The 24,579-nt window shown below is 40.4% G+C and overlaps 2 protein-coding genes across 2 annotated transcripts in view; one reads left to right on the top strand and one right to left on the bottom strand.

The window, feature by feature from the left end:
• On the top strand, positions 1-2,982 carry helt (helt bHLH transcription factor). Its single transcript, XM_066717818.1, has 4 exons — positions 1-142; positions 869-973; positions 1,967-2,063; positions 2,450-2,982. The coding sequence occupies exons 1-4, from the start codon at positions 116-118 to the stop codon at positions 2,893-2,895; spliced, it is 675 nt and encodes a 224-aa protein (XP_066573915.1). The 5' UTR covers positions 1-115; the 3' UTR covers positions 2,896-2,982.
• Positions 2,983-7,149: 4,167 nt separating this feature from the next.
• LOC136764291 (EF-hand calcium-binding domain-containing protein 6) overlaps positions 7,150-24,579 on the bottom strand; it is a 31,827-nt gene continuing 14,397 nt past the window's right edge. Inside the window, exons 13-18 of the mRNA XM_066718199.1 lie at positions 14,185-14,323; positions 13,205-13,329; positions 10,681-10,924; positions 8,988-9,160; positions 8,721-8,892; positions 7,150-7,953 (exon numbers count right to left, since the gene is read on the bottom strand). Of these exons, the coding sequence (XP_066574296.1) occupies positions 7,714-7,953; positions 8,721-8,892; positions 8,988-9,160; positions 10,681-10,924; positions 13,205-13,329; positions 14,185-14,323 (1,093 nt within the window). The 3' untranslated portion in view covers positions 7,150-7,713. The remainder of the gene's footprint in view (positions 7,954-8,720; positions 8,893-8,987; positions 9,161-10,680; positions 10,925-13,204; positions 13,330-14,184; positions 14,324-24,579) is intronic.

Below are 24,579 nucleotides of genomic sequence, written 5' to 3' on the forward strand. Positions count from 1 at the left end.
TCAGCCAGAGGCACTCAGTCCACCTTGTGCACTTGGGGGTAAAACACGGAGCTGACAGTGCGTCTTCCAACACAGACCTTATTTTCACTCTTTTATTTGATCTCTTCACCAAACGATGGCCTCCAAGATGAAAGAGCGCAAGGTAACTACAAAGTCTACATCCTCTGTACTGCGGGTAGGAGTATGCTCAGGGGTTAGGGTGTAGAGAAGCTTTTTTTCCCTGTAAAATAATAAAAATTGCACGCAGAATCTGTACTGTGTTTATTGGATTGCATAGTTACACACAGAGGAAACGCCAGTGCAAAGTGACAGACAAGATATTGTGTGCTAGCGTTCATGTACTGCATAAATGGGCGAGCATTTTTAAATCTGTCTGGATTAGGGCAGATACGCTGTCAGAAAGAATAAGAATGTCTGTGAATATATACTTATAAATATGTATAAGCATGCACAAGTTTTCTGTATTGAAAACACTGTACCTCGCGTCTTTGGCGTTTGAGGATCGCCTATAGCAGGGATTCCCACAACGGTCCTGGAGGACCCCATGCACTGCTGTTTTTTTCTCCAACTGATCTCTTAATTTCTTAATTGAGCCATATATAGCATTGTTAGTTCAATTAAGGATTCAATTAAACAATTATGATCTCAGTTGGAACAAAAAACAACAGGACAGGGGGTCCTCCTGGACCGGAATCCCAGGCCTATAAGGGTTTGCGTGGCTCGTTCAGAAACACCATAACTGTACAATCTCAAAGGAGATTTCAAATGTTATATTTATATTTATATATATATATTTATTTAGGCTTACACTTTTTTCTAATGTTTAGAAAGCACATTACTTACGTAATCGTATTGGTTTGTTCCACAGAAAACCCCAGTGTCTCACAAGGTGATCGAGAAAAGAAGAAGAGATCGTATTAACCGGTGTCTAAACGAGCTGGGGAAAACGGTGCCAATGGCTCTAGCAAAACAGGTGAGGAGAAGGGCTTTTAATCTTTTTTTCAGCGCTTCAAATATGTTTGCTTGTTTCTCAGTGTTTTTTTAAATATGTCAGTGTATTATAATATTAATTCGTTATCTATACTACTACTATTAATGCTAATACTAATAAAAATAATATTCCTGCGCTAAATCTCTTTAAGTGTGACGTTCATGATTTAGTCTGTAAATCAGTCAGTGCCCTGTGTTGCTGTGGTGTAACGCAGATGTGCCGTCTGTGCCCGGGGTGACACTGTGCCCGGGGTGACACTGTGCCGGGGTGACACTGTGCCGGGGTGACACTGTGCCCGGGGTGACACTGTGCCGGGGGTGACAATGTGCCGGGGTGACACTGTGCCCGGGGTGACACTGTGCCGGGGTGACACTGTGCCCCGGGTGACACTGTGCCGGGGTGACACTGTGCCGGGGTGACACTGTGCCCGGGGTGACACTGTGCCGGGGGTGACAATGTGCCGGGGTGACACTGTGCCGGGGGTGACAATGTGCCGGGGTGACACTGTGCCCCGGGTGACACTGTGCCGGGGTGACACTGTGCCCCGGGTGACACTGTGCCGGGGTGACACTGTGCCCGGGGTGACACTGTGCCGGGGTGACACTGTGCCCGGGGTGACACTGTGCCGGGGTGACACTGTGCCCGGGGTGACACTGTGCCCGGGGTGACACTGTGCCGGGGTGACACTGTGCCCCGGGTGACACTGTGCCGGGGTGACACTGTGCCGGGGTGACAATGTTCCGGGGTGACACTGTGCCCCGGGTGACACTGTGCCGGGGTGACACTGTGCCGGGGTGACACTGTGCCCGGGGTGACACTGTGCCGGGGTGACACTGTGCCCGGGGTGACACTGTGCCGGGGTGACACTGTGCCCGGGGTGACACTGTGCCGGGGTGACACTGTGCCCGGGGTGACACTGTGCCGGGGTGACACTGTGCCGGGGGTGACACTGTGCCTGCATGTCTTTACCCACAGAGCTCTGGGAAGCTGGAGAAAGCGGAGATCCTGGAGATGACGGTCCAGTATTTGAGGGCGCTGCACTCCGCCGATTTCCCCAGGGGCAGAGAAAAAGGTGTGCATGTCGTCCTGTATATCACCCGGCCTTTACAACCTGCTTTTGGCACGAAACTGCGCGCTGGGGACCGTCTTCCCATTGACCGAGCTACAGCGCGCCGCGTCTCCGTTACGCACTGGTTATGGGTGGAGGGAGTTGGGTATTTGAATTACATGTATTTGGGACATATGAGTGCGCTTTTTACATTGTTAATACATGTCACGCACATGTTACACCTGAAAAAGGCCTACTTTTGGTCATTAGTATTTTTTGGAAGACACGAAAACCACCTAGATGCCAAGTTTGTTTTTGTGGCGAGCTGTAGTAAATATTACGTTTGTCTTAGTGTTTCCCACAATAGTCCAGTACTTCAACTGAGGTCTGTTCCGCCTGTTTCCCTGCAGGAGAGCTGTTAGCCGAGTTTGCCAACTACTTCCACTACGGCTACCACGAATGCATGAAGAACCTGGTGCACTACCTGACCACGGTGGAGAGGATGGAGACCAAAGACACCAAGTACGCCCGCATCCTGGCCTTCCTGCAGTCCAAGTCCCGCGTCGTCACAGAGCCCGTGTTCGGCTCCATGGGCGCCCTGCCGGAGCCGGCCGACTACCTGTGCCAACTGCACTCCGCAGCGGACTACCAAAGCCACAGCCCCGGCGACTCCGTCTTCCCGCAGAGCCCGGGCCATTTCCCCTGGCCTGCGCGGAGCCCCGCCATCCCCTACCCGTCCGGGCCTCTGTCCGCGCCGGCGCAGCAGCACGGCGGCTACCTGGCCCCGGTGCAGGGACTGGAGCAGCACTACCTCAACCTGCTGGGCCACTCGCACGCAAACACGTTCAGTTTGTAAATGAGCCCACAGATAAAAGACTGATATTTAAATTTATATACAGTATATACAGAAGACATAAATTATCTTTTCCATGGTGTAGATGTGTACAGGTGAATAAATACAGAAAACCAATGACGTGCCTTGTTGCGTTTTCTTTTCCCAGCAACATGTTGTTTCCATTGAGGTCGTTTTTTTGCAAACTTCACAGAAATCAACATATTGAAAAATAGCTTTTCTTTAAGCATTTGCCTACTGAAGGGGTAGCATCTAAATGATTATGGTGGTTTATTAATTATGATGTCCACGAACTTGGCAGGGAAACGAGAATTATCGACGGCAACCCATTATTGCAAAACAATAAAGTTAATGTAAGTTTTAAGAAAATTGTGAGATTCGTAGGATATACTTGAATTGAATGAATAGCTCGCAAACAGCGTATACAGTTGTTATCGTTTATTACGTTTTGAACGAATTTAAACCTTTAAGGGAAGACAACGGAGAATACGTTTTCATTTTCAATAACGACGTGGCGCCCAAAAATTCTGCACAACAGCTAGCAAGTTAGAAAATACAACACATACAAAACAATGAAATACAGCACAAATACAGATCACACACACATATCTCTGTTAAGAAATACACATTGCGGAGAGAGAGAGATGGGGAGGTGTGGAGGGCGCTATATTGGAGATAAGAGCCCCTCCCCAGGTGAGTGACCGCACTGAAGCATCTCCTCTATAGTCACTCGATGGTGTCTGTGTGGACACTGTGTTTCCCAGAGCTGCTGACGTTCAATACCGGCCTCTAACACAGATGCGCACGGACACGTTTCCCGGTGCGCAGGAGCGGCCGTGCTGGCGCTCAGATGCAGTTGTTTTTACGCACAGCTTTGCTGGAGGTTTTGCAGTGTGTGCGCAGTGTGTGCGCAATGTGTGGACTCTCTCTGTCGTGTAAAACAGTACTGTGTAGTTCGTCAGACCTCATCGATGTTGTTGGTTTAATAATTGTATCGTGGAGCGGGTCAGAGCCCAGGATTGGAGACGCAGAGTCCGCGTCTTTATTTGTGTGTGTTTTTCCCCAATTGGTCTTGTATGAAACACTTTTTTAAATTATATTTTATTTAATAATAGGCCTATAGTATATAATTTAGTATATACCAGGTGCCAAGTTGACGCTTATAGCTTTTTAGTAATAATAGGATAATATGCTGCTACTACTACTACCACCACCACTACTACTACTACTTCTGCTACTATTATTATTATTATTATTATTATTATTATTATTATTAATCATCATCATCATCTTCATCATCATCATCATCATAATGGTATAGAGCACTACTAAAGTAATAACATTTATCATATGAATGAAATATTGCTCCAGTTTTGAAAATCTAAGTATTACATTTATATTTTATATTAAAAATTTCTTCAGATCATTGGACATAATAATAATAATATGAACGTGTGCTAATTAGATTACATTTGGCAGTTACTTATGTTATTTATCTCTGGATTAAGTGTTTCTACTCGTAAACGTTTTTTTCCGAGGAAGTGCACAGTAACCTCACTCCGTGCCAGCACCTATATTTAAATGCAATGCAAATAACAAATAAGTTTGGTAAATACTTTCACACAGAGGAGGATCGACAGTAAGGGTTAATCCCTGTGTTTCCGCATAAAAGAGGTCTGACACATTGTTTACCAGGGTCACAGCCACAGTGACCCCCAATTTGTTATCTTAAACCACTTTTCTTTTCCAACCCAAGGAGCCAGTTAGCGCACAGTCCACTTTCTCTTTCTTCAATTACCCCGTTTGCATGTCTTTATTTTTAGACTTTAACCAAAGTCCATGCTGAAGAAGTGGTCTTTTCTATACACCTAAAAATAATAATTTATACATCTAATGAAGTGAAAATAATCTATCCAGATAACAGTCAATGCCGACGTTTTATATTTGGATGGGATTCGTGGGGATTAAGAAATAAGTATATGAGTGAAAGAAAATATATTTCATCTTGCAGGCTAAAACGTTTTTTCCTCTACTCTAATGTTTGGCAGGCGGCGCAATTTCCATATATTTAGGCAAATTAGGCAGACTATTCTTTATTGTAGCCGGGATTAAAGTTTTAAATGCAAAGGGCCACCTTGGTTAAAACTTAGGTCATTTACATCTGATTTTGCCAGCTATCACTGATCCATGACAGCCTTTGTTTATCAAATGTTTGAAATGTTTGTCTTTTAACTGTATAGGATAAACTGAATCTACAATAGGACTACAGAACGATTCTTTCCTCTTCTTCTCCTCCTTCTTCTACCTCTTCTTCTGTCTCCTGACCCCACCCTTTGCATCCTTGCACCCAAAGTCCCCCCAATTTTCCAATGACGTGCCTTGTTGCAAACTATGGCCAAAAGTCGGACCTGCAGATAGTTTGACTTTCCAAAAGATTAAAAATGTCAGTTTAAACCAAGAGGGAATTGATTCAATCCAGCTTGTGCCTTAAATGTGTTTTCCCTCTCCCACAATGAATGAATTCATTTCTCCCCTCTTCCCTTCACTCTTTCTTTAAGTAAGTTGTATAGCATTGGTTTCCAAGAGAGCACCAACAAAAACAGAAAAACTCATAGTGGTTTTTGCTGGGGGTGCCCTATTGTAATGGCCCTGAAAGGGGACAATCTCTGGTTCCTTGGGCTTCATCCTTGAGTGGGCAAGAATAAAAATAATCACCCCCATGAAATCAAAGATTCTCTGTAGAAGGAGAGGAACAAAGCCGCTGGTTGCAACGCCGGGGCGCACTAGCTCTTCTAGCCGGGTTAAGGAGCCCTCAGTCGGGTCTGCCTGCGCTGGGGCTTTCCTTAATACAGAGCTCACTTGTGCTACCAAGCGTTATTGAGCAAACAGATCATCGCTTTTGCAGACACAAACACGCAAATCGCCAGAAAAGCCCATGCAACAGGGATTGTAAAGGGGACATGCAGGTGTCCGTAACAGACCGGTGGAGGGACACGTTAAGCGGATCGCCAGACACTAACACAACCCGTACAGAAGAAAAGGGAAGCAAAGACAAAGGAAAGCGTGCATGCAGATGGAAAAGTGATAAGAAGCTAAAAGCAGCACACTGTGAACGAATCCCGTGGTGGCAACAGCCTAATATTTGTTTAAATCACTAGTGTGACCGGGGTGTTGCATCAGATGGGGTATAAAAGGAGCAGGGTTTAGAAAGTGTCCTGGACATGAATAATTCCTTAAAAATTCAAAACCATGCATTGTAATGTAAAATGTTTTTTCTAACCATGGCGCGCCCACAGCCGAAGCACAATTTGGATGATGAGGGTATAGCCCAATAAATCGCAATGACATTTGGTGAACACCTCATACTGTTCTGAGATCCGATGTTTATTAACTTAAGCACTAATAACTTTATGAATTGGGGCCACTGTATGAGTTTGTTTCATTATAATAACTGAAAATATGGAGAGACCGCCCGCTTGAAAAGTTGCTGTAGAGCTTAAACAAACCCATTTCAAACACGAAATAAACAAATAGATTTGTAACTATATAAACAGTATATATTTTTCCATTTCCATATTGAGGATTGCAAATTATATTAATTGTGAAGCAGTCACATAGACACATGTGCAACAAACTACTACTTAGATCTCATCCCTTTGACTTGCGTTATGTAGGCTATACTGAAAAATGTATTATTTCACAATGATATACCTAAACTATGTGACCAAAGGTGTTAAGTGGATGGGCTAAATGCACAGGTGTTCCACATTCAACATGCAGACAGTGGTGACTGACAGTGCAGTAAAGCACCTTATCGTGCAGTTAATCCAAAGTCACTCCCAAACTACATGAACACAAAGAGTGCATTCTTAAGACGACCTGCATCCATCGGCCCTTTCCAAACCTTAACAGAATATACATCCTTGTGTAGCAAGTTTAAGACTAGTAAGATAGGCCCTAGAATCACCGTGAATGTTGAGTTTTTTCATGAAAGGGTTTATAAAAGCCTGGCAGGTTCCTTTTGTTTCCATGTTTCTGCATTATCCCAGACCACTTCTTTCTGCGTACTTACTTTTCCCTATTCAATTATATTCAGGCCACCCTGATAAATGTTTGTGTCTGATGGCAATGAACAAGTTCCAGGCATGATTTTGGTTATTGATATTGGTTGATATTGCTCCTGCAAACAGGGAGCAACTCACTGCATGGGACATATTGTTATATGATCAAAATGAAAACCAAAGCAGCACAAAGGGGGATATTAGACAGAATTTATTTACCAATCTACAGAAACTTGGCATTATTACATGATTGTGCATGTCCATGATTTTGTTGATTTATTTAGTGTAATTTCTCTGTCAACAAACGGATTAAAGTCTACCTTAATTCTCACAGCCTGTTCATACCCTTTTATTCTGTATTTGAATGTATTAGTCAGTTGTAACAGCAAATCAACAGACAGAACTGCCTTTTCTGATACACACCTGTGAGGGTTAGCATTTCATTTCACTGTAAACTAGACTGAGGGGTTTAACTAAATCAAGACTAAACAATCGCATTTCAGAAAGGACCAATTAGTATAACTAGATTAAAGCTATGACGTATTATATCAGCAAGAGCAGTAAACTAGGTGATATCTGCGTTTTCTGACCTCAAAAACATTTCAAACAAAGAAAGCAGTCAGGTAATTGCTCAGGCTTTAATCGATTGAATTGCTTTCTCTCTGGATTAAGATACACTGGGAACACAAGTTTACTCTCAGTGCCCCGAGTCAGTTAGTGAGAATATGTCGCTACAGGAGCGGCTGGGCGTGCTGATGTGTTAAATGTTGCCTGGCTTAGGGGTCTGCCTCTTGCAGGTCTCGTCCAGGAATTTCTTGTAGTCGATGTGCCCGTCCATATTCTGATCGAACTTCGACAGGATGTGGTACACCTCGTCCTCGTCCAGGAGGAGGTTACAGAGCTTCAGGACTGATTTGAACTCCGCGAGGGAGAGGTATCCCCTCCCAGCACTGTCCAGCTTCTTAAACGCCCTGCGCAGCGTCTTCCCATCGCCGTGGAGCTGTGCAAAGAAACAGAGCCGTTACCGAACACAGCACCCGCACCGGACAGTCCGGCTCATTTGTCTCCAGGAATATCAGGACACAATGTCATGATGTTGCTCTGAATTTGTTAAATGACATTGGGAGACTATACATCTACAATACTTAAGTATTTCAAATCTTAAATGTTGTTAAATAATGTGGAAAACGTTTGATTGGTTATTTAATGACTGTTACAGACAGGTATTTATTATAGATATGTTGGACATGATTTAAAATGCTGACTTTCATATGGTGTGCATAAAACATTCTACTAGTAATATAATTTAATAAACATACACAGGAGTAAACTCTCTGCAGCATTTTTGTTATTTTTCATTACTTTTTTGTTTGTTTATCAACCTCTAAAGCGCTCTGTGGCTGCCCTGCGAGGGGCGATATATATATAAAAAAGGGGCGAGGGGTGATCTATATATATAAAAGATTGATTATCTCTGACATTTTTCTTTCTTATTAAAACTTTTTTTTTTTTTTACGGTTGTCACTTGCTAGCCAAGTTCATTAAGTTAGTCATTTCTCAAGACTTCAACTGAATAATCCTGTTCTTTGTCTTGTAAATTAAACCTAAGGTAAACATTTTTTTCTACAAATGTGCCACGGGGTGTTAAGGAAGTCATTCGGCCTATTGTACAAGGCACTCTAATGGCTCAGCAACTACTTCTGAGCTGTAGTTCCTTAGGAGAGATTTTAAGTAAGTATTCTGGGTGATCTGTGTGTTCTTCTCTACCTTATTCCTCAGCCTGGCTGTCAGCGTCCCCAGACCTGTTCCCCCGTTCTCCGTGTCTAGCAGGGCTGAGTCTCCGCGCACATGGTGTAACACGGCGGCCATGTTGCCATTCCCATATCTCATCATCTGCCTTTGAAATGCGAATGGCTTAAGGAACTCCAGATACGACACCCTGAAACACAGAGCAGTTGATCGTAAACCTTCAATCCATGATGCTTGATGTTCTTGTGGCTGGAATGGCAGGCTAGTCTGTGATACACGACCCACCTCCCATCCCCATTGATTTCAAACTTCTTCTCCAGGAGGTCGCACTCGTATTCGTTGAGGTGCACACAGAGCTCTGTGAGAATGTCTTTAAACTCCTCCTTGCTCACAAACCCCGTTTGGTATGGATCCAGGTCTTCAAACTCCTTCTGCAGGTCTTCAAACAGGAATTCAGTCTGGAATGGAAGGAGAGCTAATGTAAAGAACTGCAAGAGGTCTAGGGGAAGTGGAGGTGAAAGTCAGTGTTAAAATCTTCTTTAAAACTTGGCTGAAACCTTCAATTAGACAGTAATTCAGTATTTCAGGGTGTTTTCACATTTAAATTGTGTGTACTGATTATACATATTATACAAATGGAACTCATAATTCAAATACAAGCTCTTCAAAGCAATTTCATAATGGAACAATGGGAATGAACCTGTTGGATAAATGGACAACAGTTTCTCTATCCCATGAAGGGCATAGTGTTTGAAGGCACCAATCAATCAGGAACAATTGGACATTAATTATTAATAATGCAATTGCCAGGACTAGCAGTGAGTTTCTAAACCATATATAAACATTTCAATCACCTGTGACAACAGTTTTCTAACAAGCTATTACTGCTTCTTAAAAGTTATTAAATAGCACCTCTCTAATACAAAATTTGAATGAATTATCGTGGTAACTTCATTGCTAACCCAGTACAGTATTTGCTAAAACTAATCAAAATCAGAAGACCAAATCCTGTAAGAAATAAGGTTGCATTTTGTACTTAAGTTTTGTGCTGTGGTAGTTAGCCAATGATATAGCTCACTATATAAAGCTTGGGGATTCATATCCTTTTTTTGGGGGTCAGGACCAAACCAAAGCTTTGAGTCACCTGTCAATCACAAATTACAGTACAATTATATAATGTGAGCTTATTTGACAAGAGTATTAATCCTTCTACCTAACACAAGCAGGCCATGAATAAATGGGTTTAAATCATGCTTAATTTGGTCACAATTTGGTCTCTGTCCACACTGGCCGTTTGGTAACTGATCATGACTGCCCTCCTTCCCCTTTCACTATGTTACAATAATGATAAATGTCCAGATGTTTTATAGCCAATTCACTTGTCGTCTTTGTTTAAAACCGAGGTACTGACAGTATCCTGAATGAGGCAATGGAGTGAGATATATAAAAATGGTTTATAGCTATCAAAACATGTATAAGCTTTCACAGAATTCATGGACTAAGATCCCACTTTCGACAAACCCAACTTAGAATTTGTGGACAACTGAAAATAACAGATTTGAAAATGACTGTGTAGAATATACACCAAAGCCATTAAATGTGACTTACTTTTAAAGTAATGCTAATAGTAGTTCTGCCACCACTGATCCTCCTACTGTGTGTGTCAGTGTATTGAGGGAGGGATTTTACTGGTCACAATAAGGAACCACTGTCATTAGACCTAACAGGCTTTTTTTTTGCACACAGATAAAATAAGTTACCTAATTTTAGAGCTGTGATCCCTAGAGAGAGTGGGGATATTTAAGCATAGAAGATCAATGGAATCTCTCTGGGTAAATAAGAGGGCTTCAGTCCCCACGGCTGTCACTGTGCCACCTTTAACAAGCACTTAATTAATCCAAAAGACAAAAAACCTCAACAAAAGGGGCCGGCGCACAAAAGCTGTGAAATGCACTGTTTTTTTTATGAGCAGCCTTACCTTGGCACGCACACTATCAACAAGTATATCCGAGGCACAGTTGAGCTTCTTGGATCGCAGCCTGAAATTATCATCCCCTTTCTTTGGGGGACTGATCTTGGCATTGGGAAAACAGGCCGATTTGGGAGAGTAGCCAAAATGTCTCACAAACTCGAAGAAATCGAGTGTTTTGTCTTGGTTCGTAATCAAAGTTGCCCAAAGTCTTCGGATCTCGCCCCGGCTAACTTCTGGGTCAATGTCAAATCTGTAACGGAGGAAAAAAAAAAAAAAAAAAAAAAAGGAGGTGCATTAGGCTGTAGACAGTTGAATATGGGGATCTCACAGCAAAGAGGGAGCCGAGAATGCACCCCCCTTCCCCCTTTAAGAAGTACAATGGCAAAACTTGGCAGGCAAACGACAATAATCAGCAAGAGTTTCCCATCAGAACGTAATAGTGGCACAGACAGGGGCCAAAGAAGCAGCGAGCGTAATGTAAAAGACAGTAGAAAGGAAGATTTGCAGAAGTTTTTCTTTTATGGATTTCAAAAGACCACGGATTGCTGTAAAGCAAATGGGCTTTCAGAAAAAAATAAATCAAACCGATATAGGTTTCATTTTAAAAGAAAAAACGCCAGGCAAGGGAGAGAAGAAACGTTCATTGCAAAAAGAAGTCGTGGTAAGAATGAGACCACCTTACTATCGTGGCTTTTCTTCTCAGTCACAGCAGGAAACTGTTTGGAGATGAGTCTCTAAGCGTTATCTTTTAACTGAACATGTGCCCCCAATCCCCATTACATATTTAAGAAATAAGTACTAGATTTGTGTTTTTTTGTATTGCTAATGGTAAGCAGTTACTCAAAGTGGATACACACCTTAAATATCAACAAATCCCCACTTCATAACTTCAATTTAAGCATAGGAAATATGAATACATCCATTAGAATCCGCCACCACAACCTTTCAATTAATATAAAGGTTCATTCTTATTTCACATTTCTTTCTAAGCTGAGCTGTAATACAAATCTAAAATCATTACATCAATTCTACTACATAATAATATGAATTCATTGGTTGTGGTGGTGCTATCTAATGGATATCACATGTACATTGTACGTGTGAGAACCGTAATCGGGATTGAAGGCTAATAGGCATGGATAGGGCAGATAAATTGGGCAACCTCGATGCACTATGATTAGGCCTGTTAGTGTCACTAATCTTTTGGACGATTTTCCTCCAGGGGCTTACCTTTCTGTAGTTGGCACAATCCTGGTTGTGCTCACTAGCCTGAAAACTAGTGGCACAGCCTTGATTATGCAAATAGCCAGAGATGTCCTATTCATCTCTTACTCTATTTAGGGCAGCAACCAAAATATTCAAGCCAGAAAAAAAATGAATAGAGCGATAAAAGGGAAAATCAAAAGAAAAGAGATGGAGAGAAAAAGAGAAACAAGGGTCAAAGAAAGACAGTGGTCCAGAGGAATGAAGGGAAAGAAGTTACATTTATAGTTCCAATTGACTATTCTGAGCATTTTTTTCCTTCATCGATGCAGCATTTTAAAACTACAACCTTATTGTACTGACATGCCTACTACAGTATAATGTGATACATGGACGGCTAATAGCGGGGCAGCACAGTGAAAGTTTGGGAAACACAAATAGGCATGTAGGAGCACAGCGTTGCAAAGCCGAGTGGAAGAAGTTGACGGAGCACAGTGACTGCTTTGTTAAAAAATCTGGGAGAACAAAAGCTGGTTAACACGCGCAATCAAGGCCTCGTTCTGGAGATACACACAGCTCGGGAGATGTATTGTCTGGGGACAAAAACCTGGGTTTATCGGGTGTCTCAGATCTTTTAAAACACAGTGGGTCCTAGTGAACTTTATGAGGGTGCCTTGGCTGGGTTTTCGCATCGATATAAGGGCGGCTTCGGTCACCATTGAGCCAAAAATGCTGCTTGAGATGTTTGGCTATATAACATAAGCAGAAGAAGGAGAACCTTAAAGGTCTCATAAGTGAATTATTTTTCAGGCGTGGGGGGACTGCAGACATTATAGAAAGTGTAACCATTAACTGTCTGAACAGCAGACACCTGTATTTTAATTCTAGATGCTGCATTCATCAGAAAAAGAAGCAGCAAAATTAGATAGATCTGACGTTTAGCACCTTCTGAGAAATTAGGGGGTAACTAGTGCAACGTTGCTCTTTTTGTATTTTTGATTGATAATTTGCTCTTTTGTAAGCCTCAGATGTATTCTGTAAAAGTTTTAAGAAAAAGATTGTTTAAACAAAGATGTCACCTTAATAATGTCTTATATTATTTACATAAAACATGCACTGAGTGTACTTGTGTGTGCCTTAAATTGCCACCTAGTCATATGATATATAACAAAAGTAATTTCTCCTTTAAATCTGATTTGAGAATAAGAATTACAAAAAATGTTGGTGGGGTTCTGTCAACTTCCATGAAAATGTGAAATTTCTCCTGTGCTTTCAACAGACCATGGTAACATTTTTATATTTTTTTTTTCTGGAAAAGAAAAAGTACCGTTTCAAAAGCTGATACATGGTCTCCTGAGTCAGGCGCTTTGTATTTTTTTCATCCATCTCCTCAAATGCCTTCTCAACTGTTAGGTATTGTTTATTCAGGAGGGTTTTAATAATCCCGAAAAGCTGCAAGAAGAGACATAAATGGCAGCAAGTTCAGCATTCAGCAATTCAAATCTACAGCAACCAACACATCTAATATAAACCATACATCCTAACATAAATGTTTCATAACAAAACATGTATAAATTCAGTTTAGATCATTTTTGCTTTGAATGTTATTTTCAAAAGCAACAAAAAATACTTTACCAAAGTGCAATCAGTAAGACTCACCACCACCCACCAATATCAAATTGTACTAGAAGGCAGGTTTGCATTAGGTAGGAGAAATAATCTTTTGTCGAACAGTAATCAAGCCATTCAACTAATGAATTTGGGATTTGCTATTGGCTATTACTATCTGTGGTGGTGTGTGGTGAACCAGGACCTAAATCTGAACATTAACACTGTACATTGAGAAGTAAATCAGTGAAATGGTTTCTAAATATTGCTGCAGATATACATACAGGGGCCATGATTATGGGGAATCTGGCAATACAAAAGACAGCAGAAGAATCTTATTGTACTTGTGATATGAAGGAAAAAGGCATATACCTTTAATGTAAATGTTTCTAATCAATATATCATACCACTGTCTTTCATTGGTTAGGCAATGGGCTATCAATTTGTCTTTCTTTCTATGTTACAAGCCACTTTTTACTGTACACAATAACATTTATCTGGGGATCTGGATATTACAAGCTGCTTCCCCATGAACTTAGATAATGTCATGTAATTAGATCCTGAGATAATTTGTCATCATGAGATCACAGAAGGGTAATCTTGTGATCCCAACATAGTGAGATCTTTTGTTTATGTTGTGGTCTTGGCCTCAATGAGCCACCACCCCTCTACCCAGGAGGCACTAGTGTTGGTCTTTACCTGGCCGGGGGTTCTGCCATGCCTGGGCCCTGTCTTCTCCTCTGCCAGCGTCTGTGTTCTCCGTCTCTCATCCAGGCTGCTCGCTATAGATTCACCAGGAGCTTCCGAATTCCTTTCAAAAAGGCTGGGGGCTCCTTTCCTTTGATGAGACAAATCAAACCAATAGAAAAAAAGATAAAGAAATACCACATAATGAGCCAGAAACTCAATACCAAATAACAAACAATGATATGAATTCTCCATTTCGTGTGGAACATTTACGACATGATCGTAACATATCCCATGACTTTTAAAAATCATGTCGTTACTAAAGCAAGAAATATGTGGACATAATCTTGTGCAGTTTTAGTCTCAGTAATGTTATATTTCTCCCATATTGTCAAAATGTATTTGTTAAAGGTAAAAATCCATACCCTGTGTGTTTTCTTCAGATATTATATCTTATAAAATATACAGTTGTAAAGAAAATGTGACTAGCTCTTGATCTATACAGCTACTGCACTAATCAGAATATTTTCTGAAAAACTAGTAATTCCATGTTCTTTTCAACAAAATAATTATATATCTAACTCTTTATTTGAAAAACCTTTGGGGTTAGACAAAATAGAACCAAACTTGGGATCTGCTGCAGCTTGGCACTATTTTACCCACTATTTTACACATGCAAGTGTAAGCATTTGTTTTGATCTAATATGGATTTGATTTTAACAAATTACCCAATGTGTTACAGTCACACTATTTGGTTAAGGAAACGCTAAGCCGGGAAATGTCTTTCTAAAATATGGCAAAATACAAAAGAGTGCACTGAATGATCTCAATAGTCTTCTTAAGACAATCTGAATAAAAGGACACATTCTCTACTTCATTACACAGGGTGTACAGCTGCAGAGTGGGGCCGAAACGGAGACGTATATACAGATTGTGCCATGAGCTTCACCACCGCTCGTATAAGATGCATGCCTCGGTGGCGATTGACACAGTTACAGGAGCTGACAGCAAAGATAATGAAAAAACGATAAATACTTTGGCAGCTTCAAAAAAGTGGAATAGTCAAATAGCTGAAGCACCTGACAAACTTGACATGGCAGTCAACCCGAAAGATGGGAAGAAAAAAGCCCAGACAAAAAAGGTGTCCTTAATGTGTTCTTGGTTCGCTTGGGTGAACGGGCAGGGCTGATCTTGGGAGGGCCGGGGGTGGAGGGGCGGGATGGGGACTATTACTTGGAAACCTGGGAGCTTTTGTTCCTGAAAAAATGCTGGCCACTTTCCTTTCCTTTGGAAGTGAGGGCCATTTGGGGTCTTAAGAGAGATGTGTGTTTTTCAGGTTGCCCCCGGGGTCATACAGAACTAATGAAGCACAAACAATCTGAAAATTAGCCTGACAGCGGGCGAGCACTTGAGCACTTCATCCCAACCTCTCTAGGAAGCGGTCAAATTCACTGACCACGGCCAAAGAGGATAAAGCATGCCAAAAGGTGCAGGAGTAAAAAGAATAGACGAATCTAGCGTTTTGTCATTGTCCGAGTGATTCTATGATATTGTGTGTGTGTGTGTGTACAAATGACCGGCCTTTCTGCCCAAGCTCTCTGCTCGCAGGTGCTAAAGAGTTCGCTCCATTTAACTTAGACTTTTTCCTTTTCGAACCCCCCTCCCAAACAAAAAAAAAGCCCAAAAGGGGGAAAGTGTGCATTCAATTAGTGAAAGTCATAGACATTGGTCGGTCCAAGTGTTTAAAATTCACCAGAGAGACTTAAAAAAAGAAAAACAGTAAAATGAAAGCTAATGGAAACGTGAATAATCCCTGATTAGTTGAAACAGAAAAGAAAGCTTTTTTTTTTTTTTTGGGGGGGGGGGGGGGGTACACAGCAAATCAGACCCGTGTTATTCTTCCCCTGAGAGCTCTTCCCCTCTTTCTACCACAGGCACATAATCGGTCTTCAGCGTCTGCTCCTACAAGTTATCGGTGCTGTGCTGTGTATAAACAGTGCTATTGTAGATACTGTGATCCATAAAGTGGCAAAGGCTTGTGTAAAGTCACATCAGAAACCCTTGCCTTTTTGGATTTTAATATTTATTTATATATAGGTTTTGCAATGTAATGAGTCAATCCTTAGCTGATTTAGGGTACTGGTTATCTGAGAGCTATACTTTTTCAAGTTTCACTATTTAAAAAACAAACAAAAAACACGAAGACTACAATGCATGCTTAAGAGTGTAATCACATGGACAGTAATAAGTCAAACTGGAGACTGAAATTACTGACATGTAGAATAATGTAGTATTTCATTTCAATTAAACAATAAAATCAGATTTTTGTACACACACACACACACACATATATATGAGGGAGATGGACGGGTGGAAGGGTAGAAAATCTAGGCCCATGTTTCAGCTGACCCAAGATTGGACATCTCAGTGGGGCTTCTGTGTCTGACATGACCGGAAAATACAGCTGCACAGCAGGACGAGAGAAGGCCACAAGTCACTGCGGACAACCCTCGGATGACTTCAATGAAAAACTCACCCCCAGCGCTGCTTTGGCAGGGTAAACTTACATAAGGAATGTTAAATCTGAATCTTCTGTGTAGGTTGTCCTCCCTTTTATGCACTGTGATTTATTTTTGCAAAATTCGTTCAGTCACATTTCATTTGAAACATCTTTGTAAAATTAACTTTTTGCCTGTTTGTGTAGTTGTGACACTACACTTCCTCAAGAAGAGAAAACCATACGAGGCCCTTTAAATGTATTATGCTCATTCCCAAGCCGTCCAATTAATCTAATTCATACAGTGATTCAATTCAATTCAATTCATAATTGTGCGTGTTCCTGCATTTTGCATAGATTGTTGTTGCAGTCTTGCAGGTGTTAAATGCTAGTCACTAAAATCATGCCTAATAAGTGCCTATAGGAGATAAATAGAAGATGGATAGACTGAAATAAATGCTTAACATGACTAAAAATGGGTTACCTTTCTCCCTCCTGCAGATATAGGGGTTCTCTATAAATCTGATATATACCCTTCCCACTCATTAGTAACGCTTTCTGTCATATCTCACTCGCTCCCCTGACACAATCTACATTGCATGCCAAGACGGAGTTTATTTGTTGGCATCCCAGTCCATCAGATCAATGTGCAAAGAATGTGTAATAAAAAAGTGCCACAGCTGGCATAGATGGACAGACAGACAGAAATATCAATGTTTAATTGGTATCTGTGTTTAACAGTAGATTTTCATAAACTAGGAAATCATCCCAGGGCTCTCTCAGGATATAGGACTCATAGGACTCAGGACTCATTACCAACAGACTGCTGCGTCCCAATTACAATTTCTCTATATATATGATTAATTTATCATTGTAGGTTACAATTGCTCTTTCATAGCCCTTTGTCAGTTAATTGAAAGTGCAAATGCTACAGAACATTATAATGTTCTATAATGTGCTCATTCAATGAGTACGTCTTGCAGCCGAGACTGAAAACCTACAGGGAGGTTTTGTTAGTTTTTGTGTTCTTTAATACGTGATGCTATTAATTGCTCTCTATGCTCGTCCTATGTGCTCTAGCTTTTTGCAAAGGGCACTGGCTCTTAAGCTCTCACACATGAGCACAGTGGAGTGCTTTTAAAGCCCCCTCCACCAGAGTCTGGAGCCAACACTGTCAGTAACGCCAGGCAGTGTGATCTGATTTGGCACAAGTGCTACTTTTTGGTCTTAAGAAACTGGTCTGAATGAGAAAAGTCTTCCCTCCCAAATAATAAAAAAAAGAATGAAAGGGAGGTGGTGCTGGAGAGATCGGGGGGGGGGGGGGTGGGGGGGGACTTCAACTCCTTTTCCTTCTTAACCAGAAACGCCTCACTGGAGCTGCAAGAAAAGGATCTAACAGAGCAGATTTGAGATGGAATGACAACACTATCATAGAGATTGTTGGATTTGGCCTCTTTAAAATCACCAAATGGGGCATAAGACTCTTTCACAAGAGGTGTGGTGCTTTCAATCAAATATTACTCATTAGAGGCATATGACAATATATCGAGGCAGTGACTCAGCCTGTAGCCATTTTGTTTTACCCAAATATATAAGAATCACACAGTTGTGCGAGAATATCCTTAGCCACTGATAAGTATCCAAATTGTTTAAGTGATCATTTCGAAGACCAATGTTCAGTGGAAAAGCTATTTCAGTGCTAGGCACAAGTTATCCTAAATTAAATCCTTTGAGTTTCATGTTTTTCTGGAATTTTGAAATTAGTTTGTATCTGACAACGGTTCAAGAAGCCATGTATGACAAATTGTGAAAAACAAAATGTAAAAAACAATGTGTAACAAAAGAGTCTCCTGGATTATGTTAAAATCATCAAATTTCTACTTGATTCAAATGAGCTCCCATGCAGATACATTTTGTATTCATTTATATTATAAAAAATATGTTTATAAATATATTGCAATACAAAATAAAAAATACTAGAATACATTTTTGGATAATATGAAGATTTTAAAAATATATATATATTAATATATTTCAGCTTTAACTACTGTATATAAATTGTAACTATATAAATTGTAACTGTATAAATGTCAGCTACATTGCATGGCAAATATAGGATGACCTTCCCTTTTGTGTAAGAGACACTACTTCAGTTTCTATTTTTTTTTAATTAAAAACATGCTTTTTTAGCCCAGTAGCACATCAAAAACAAACACAACATACATGTGGAGGGAGGGAGAGAGAGAGAAAATGACAGAGCGACGAGATGTATTGCGGCAGGATTTGCGTCCTGCATGTGATAAAAAAAAAGAGAGAGAAGCAAGTCTTCCAGTTAAAAAAGAGCTCCAGAACGTGATAAAGCCAGCAAAGACTACTTTATCTTAGTACTAATAAGGGAACAAGTGTGTCTTGCTGTACCTGGGCATTGATTTGGAAGTTCTGGCCAAGAGGAAATAGTGCCACCTACTGGTTAACTCGATACCACATCCTGCAGCACTCAGTGGGTTTCTTTTGGTTCTGACCATTCCTAGCCTGACTGAGCTTCTGACAGACCGTGCTTCAGTAGAATATCTGCTGCCTAAATATAGATATATGTGAAAGAGTGGCAGGGGGAAGAATGCACTTCCATTCTATGTATTTGCTTGGTATCTTAAAGACTTTAACTGCATTTAATAGTAAAGCCCAATGGATCTCACAAACAGGTGTGTAAATCAATAGGTTGCAAATGCAATGCAATTATCTGAAAAAGAGAATACTACCCAAAGGGAAGGGGCATTACACATTGCAATGGCAACTCATGAATGATCTGGACGTGGCTTGAAAGATAACTATGTGTTATAAACAAGGTTCCCACAGCTCTCAACTTTCCACAACGCTAATGCGTGAGAGTTGTCACATTAAAAAGATGCAGTGACGGATACTGCTCCCACCTGTGAAAGCAGGATCCTGGGGGGGGTGCGCATATTTGTAGAGAAAATGTGGGGGGCAAATGCGTGAGATTTTAGCGAAAATGCGTGAGAGCGGGGGGTGGGGTGGTGGTGCACATCAGCCGAATGAAAAAAACAAGACAGAAAAACACAAGCATTATTTAAATATTTCAGTAAAACATCAAAACATTCTATATCATCCTTTGAAAAAAAAGTGCAATGTTTTATGTACAAACAGAAATGGAAGTGAGAATGGTTGCTATTGAAGTACAGCTGCAGAATTACAGCCACATTGTCGATTACCACGAGGGCCCGGCCGACGGCCCACGCTGGAAGTAAGTCAATCAATGTTCTTATTAAGTCTTCTTAAAAATGAGGCACCCCATTTGTAACAAAACTCCACGTGCTCTGCACAGGCTCCCCAAATACCAGACCTCTGAGACTTAACCAAAACCTCAGCTCCCTTCAAGACGCAACGCAAGCCTGTTTTTCATGCTGCTCGAATTGCAGAACAGACTCTGAACCCAGACAGCAGCCCAGCCGTGGAGACCGTGCCAAGCATTTTGCGCAAAGTCATCGAACGTTGTGGATAACTTGTTCCTCAAGCTAGCATTCTCGACTGATCACCGGGATAGTGCCTCATTTGAAAATGTATGACTGTCAAGCCGAATTTGAATAATTCAGTCCAGTAGCACTCTGTGCTAAAGACAGTCTGACCTCACCACACCAGGGGAACACTCATTTTTCCTAAATAACTGTCTCCTGATCCCCCCCCCAGAGACCATGTACACCCCAAGGAAGAGCCGCCACTTCAGTGGAATATCAAAGTGACTGAGCCTGCTTATTTGCACAATCTTTCAGATTTACATTCGAAGGACCGCAGGAACCTGACATCACCAGACTGCCGTTTCACTGCTTGAGTATCTGCCTACATCCTTATCAGCCCTTGACTAGGGTGGCCAAACTAATACGAATTCTGATGAGTATCTGCGTCTGATCTATACTAATGAATCTTAAAATGTTATAATGTTCTTAAAAATTGGGGTGAAAAACACTTACAATAAAAAGCTCTACAACATATATTTAAACACTGATCTAAACAAGGGGACAATCTTTCATACTATGCACAAGTTACAATCGGTGGTAAATTAAACATTCAAAATACATTTAATCAGCCTAGTTCACAGATTTAAAAAACAAATCTAACAAAATAATAATAATAATAATAATAATAATAATAATAATAATAATAATAATAATAAAAAACGATAGTCTGCCAACCTCCAAATTATGATTTCTAGGAATTTGGTTATAAAAAAAAGGATCCACAAACTGCAAGATAAAGAGTGGCTTAAAAACCACTATAGAGACGTAGCAATTTGAACTCTAACATTTTTAAATTTGTCTTACCTTATAAGTTAACAACATTGTTTTTGCAGAGAACAGGTTGACACATCACTGCTGTGTATTAAAATTATGTTTGTTGAAATGCTGTAGGACTTTTATTGAACATTAGACAGTATTGAAAAGGTACCTGCTAACAAAACCTACTTCTCTGATATTGAAAGTCGATATTTACCGATACATACAACAATCCATAGCTCACAAATGTCTGATTAACTAATTATGACTACCAAGGTATATTGCATAGTCTTGCTCTTATTGTGTTATTGTTTGTGAAATGTGTATATGTTGCGACAACAGTAAGTTTGGGTAAGGACATCTGCTAATAAATATATATAAAAAAACAATACTTACAGAAAACAGACAACAGTACTCTAGTTTCAGGGACACAAAATACACAATTTTCAAGCCAGTGCGGTTGTTACAAAATTTGAGAAATTCTATTGAACCTACAATATCCATGAAAATATTACCTATCTTATCAAATTCAATTGTAAATGTACTTTTAAAATTAACAATAGTATAAATGAGACATTGTTCTTTGATAACATCCACCTAATACCCATTTAGTGTTCTCCACTTCATATATCTTTATATATATTTCCCCTGCACTATCTAACACTATGCAATGCATTACGATTACCACTGCTAACAGTGTTTTGCAGGGAGAAAGACACAGGTTTGAAATGAACTGAACTGGACACCCAAAAACTAAATTCACACTTCAGTAAAGCCAGGAAGAAATGTCTACCTGCTTACATGTATTGTGAAGCTTAATGAAGATCAATCTAGCTTGTGTGTGGATGACAAATACAGAACGGCAGCTCAGTGAAATTTCACTACAGACCTAAATACCCATAACTCCAACGCCATAGTCAGTGACCTGGTCCCGTACTAACTACCTTCCAAGTACAGAGGTGAAAGTTACACGAATATTGGCATTTTACAAATAATGTTTCTTCTGGAAGGATTTTCTCAGGGTTTCATTTTTTACTTTTGATTTTGGAATGACACTTCTCCCAAGGTCCTACCACTCTCTGCTTGGTAAACACATTGGCATCTCATCAGGGTTGAAATTGCATCCTGTACTTGTTTTAGTGCATATCAACTAGGGCTTTAAAGCTTAGTGTCCTATATTGTATTTTGCACTTACTGCATTCCCAGTATTATGCAATGCTTTTGAGTAGATTTTCTTGTGATGTCTGGAAGGAGCCAATAAGGAAAGGGTAAGGAAGTCTGCTAAGGAATAAATATGAATAACTTCCAATTCTGACTTCATGTTTAATAGGACTCATTAATCATTAGTTAGACAAAGGGGTGGGACTGACTCAGCTATGACTAATTCAATTAACCAATTAGGAGGTGGAATGCAAAAAAAGAAGTACACTGACCCTTGACGACCCTTGCTGCACAATTGTTTTCATTCCACAATGGTACAAACTGTATATATACCACTGCCTTTGTCTGAAATGAGATCAAACTCTATAATAATCCTATTTTCGCTATGCTTTTCAACCATACACAGGGACATTTTAAAAATGTAATGTAACCATTTAAACCTCTAATAATTTCACTGTTTCGCATCTGTCTATTCTGTTTGAGCAGCTCAGCAGTTTTTTGATACAGATTTATTCCCTTTTAGTTGTGCAGTGATCAAATCTATACTTTGGTATGTCTAGAGTGCCTTAGCACGTGAACCATTGATTATCCCTGCCAAGAAATGCGATCCACAGTGAGATAGGGTTAGAGACAAGATGCTTAACCTAGTGACCTTCGATAAAAAAAAAAAAAAAAAAAATCATAAACACACAGACAAGACACCCAGAGAGACAACTTGTAAAAGGCGTCTCCATCCCTCTCCCACCCTCTCTTTTTCTCATGCTTTAGAGGGAGTCTGGGTGGGGGAAAAGACAAAAATTAAATAGATGCACATTTTTACATTTTCAAACTGTTATTGTTCCTCCTTTAATCTCGCCCACCATCTGAGTGTGGATCTGAATGTTAGAAATGGTGGCGGATGAATGGGGGCCCATTGGCAAGGACTGCAGCTCAGGGATAACTGTGGAAGTGTAGAATGGATGTTTTTTTTTTTTTTTATTCTCCCCGAGTCGAGGCTTTTGAGTTGACTGTTGTTTCTATCTGTTTTTCAGACTTGATCCGGAGGGACTGGGGAAGTCAGTGTGGGCGGTGCATGGAATCCCCCTTCTTTACAGCTGCAGCTCACCGGATTAGGCTGTTTCATCCACAAGGCAACATTACACAAGTAGCCTTTGAACAAAAGTCATGGATACTATTAATGATATGGTAATCCTAAATCGAGCTACCTCCCAGTAGTGATTATACTGACATGGGAAGAATATCTAAGTCCTGGATGCAGCCTTCAACAACACTGTGCTATTGTTGTGCTCAGGTTTGACCAGCACTAACTTTTACCAGTATCTCCCAAAAAACGTCACCTTTTCTTCTCTCCCCACCCAATGAATAAAAATACAAAACAAAAATAAAGGAAAAAAATCTTTGGCTAAACCAGCTTGGGATTCCTTTCCCTTCAGTTCCCACACACATTTAAATGCCCACGCCCCCCCATTCCCCCTCCCGGAAAAATAGACCCATCGGCACAACCCCCTTTACTATTGCCCAACAGTCTCGGGCAGGACCACACAAACTCTTGCGTTTTGCTGCAGAAGATGATTTAATTGATGGACAAAACTTTTGCACCCCGCGGATCAGAACATGCCCTGTCTGTCAGATTCGGCTTTCCTAATACGGGCCATATTGTAGAGAGACCCAGGGAAAGAAAACCACGACAAAAGTCTTCAGTTGCTGCTATCAATAATGCAGTTTGGCTAAGCTTGTCTTTTCACAGCAGCAGCTTTTGTAACCTGACCAAAAAGATATGATGATTCTTTGGGAACTGTGAGAATAATTTGATTATTCGCCTGTATTCTTCCCCCACTCTAATTTGGGATACAATCTTGGTCTTGATTGCATTTGATTGGTCCCTTAATATTAATGACGGCGCCTGGTTTGCATAATGTTCATATTTCACGTTTTATTGGTTCAAAACAAATCTTGCTTGAATTGTCTTCTATAGCTTTAATTTCCGACTTCTTTTTTCAGCGGATTTAATCAGTTTTGTAAGGCGCCGTTTGTAATTATTTGCAGCTCCCTCTATTGCATTTAATAAAGCCTCTTCAATATTCAAAAACCAATGCTTTAAACTTTACCAGATCTCTCACTATTGCATGTATGCACATTGTTTTATTTATTGTCACACGTCTAAGAAAGTATAACAATGATTTGATGAGACATTTGATCTAATTCAGTTAAAATAATGTAGCTCCCTTGTTATATGGGACTAACACCTTTGAAAATGTGTCCATCAACAAATCCAAGGGAAAGAAACGCATTCTTTAAATGTAACAGTGCAACAGATGAAGTGATGAGTTACTTATGTAGAAGTCTTTGGAAATCAAGTGAAATCAGCTGCAAATAATTAACTTTCCCAGGAAAATCTTCCAACAGAAAAAGAACAAGCTACGAAATGCAACTCTTTCTTGTTGCTTCTATCAAAACAGT

Source organism: Amia ocellicauda, chromosome 12 (assembly GCF_036373705.1).
Source record: "Amia ocellicauda isolate fAmiCal2 chromosome 12, fAmiCal2.hap1, whole genome shotgun sequence".
NCBI lineage: Eukaryota > Metazoa > Chordata > Actinopteri > Amiiformes > Amiidae > Amia > Amia ocellicauda.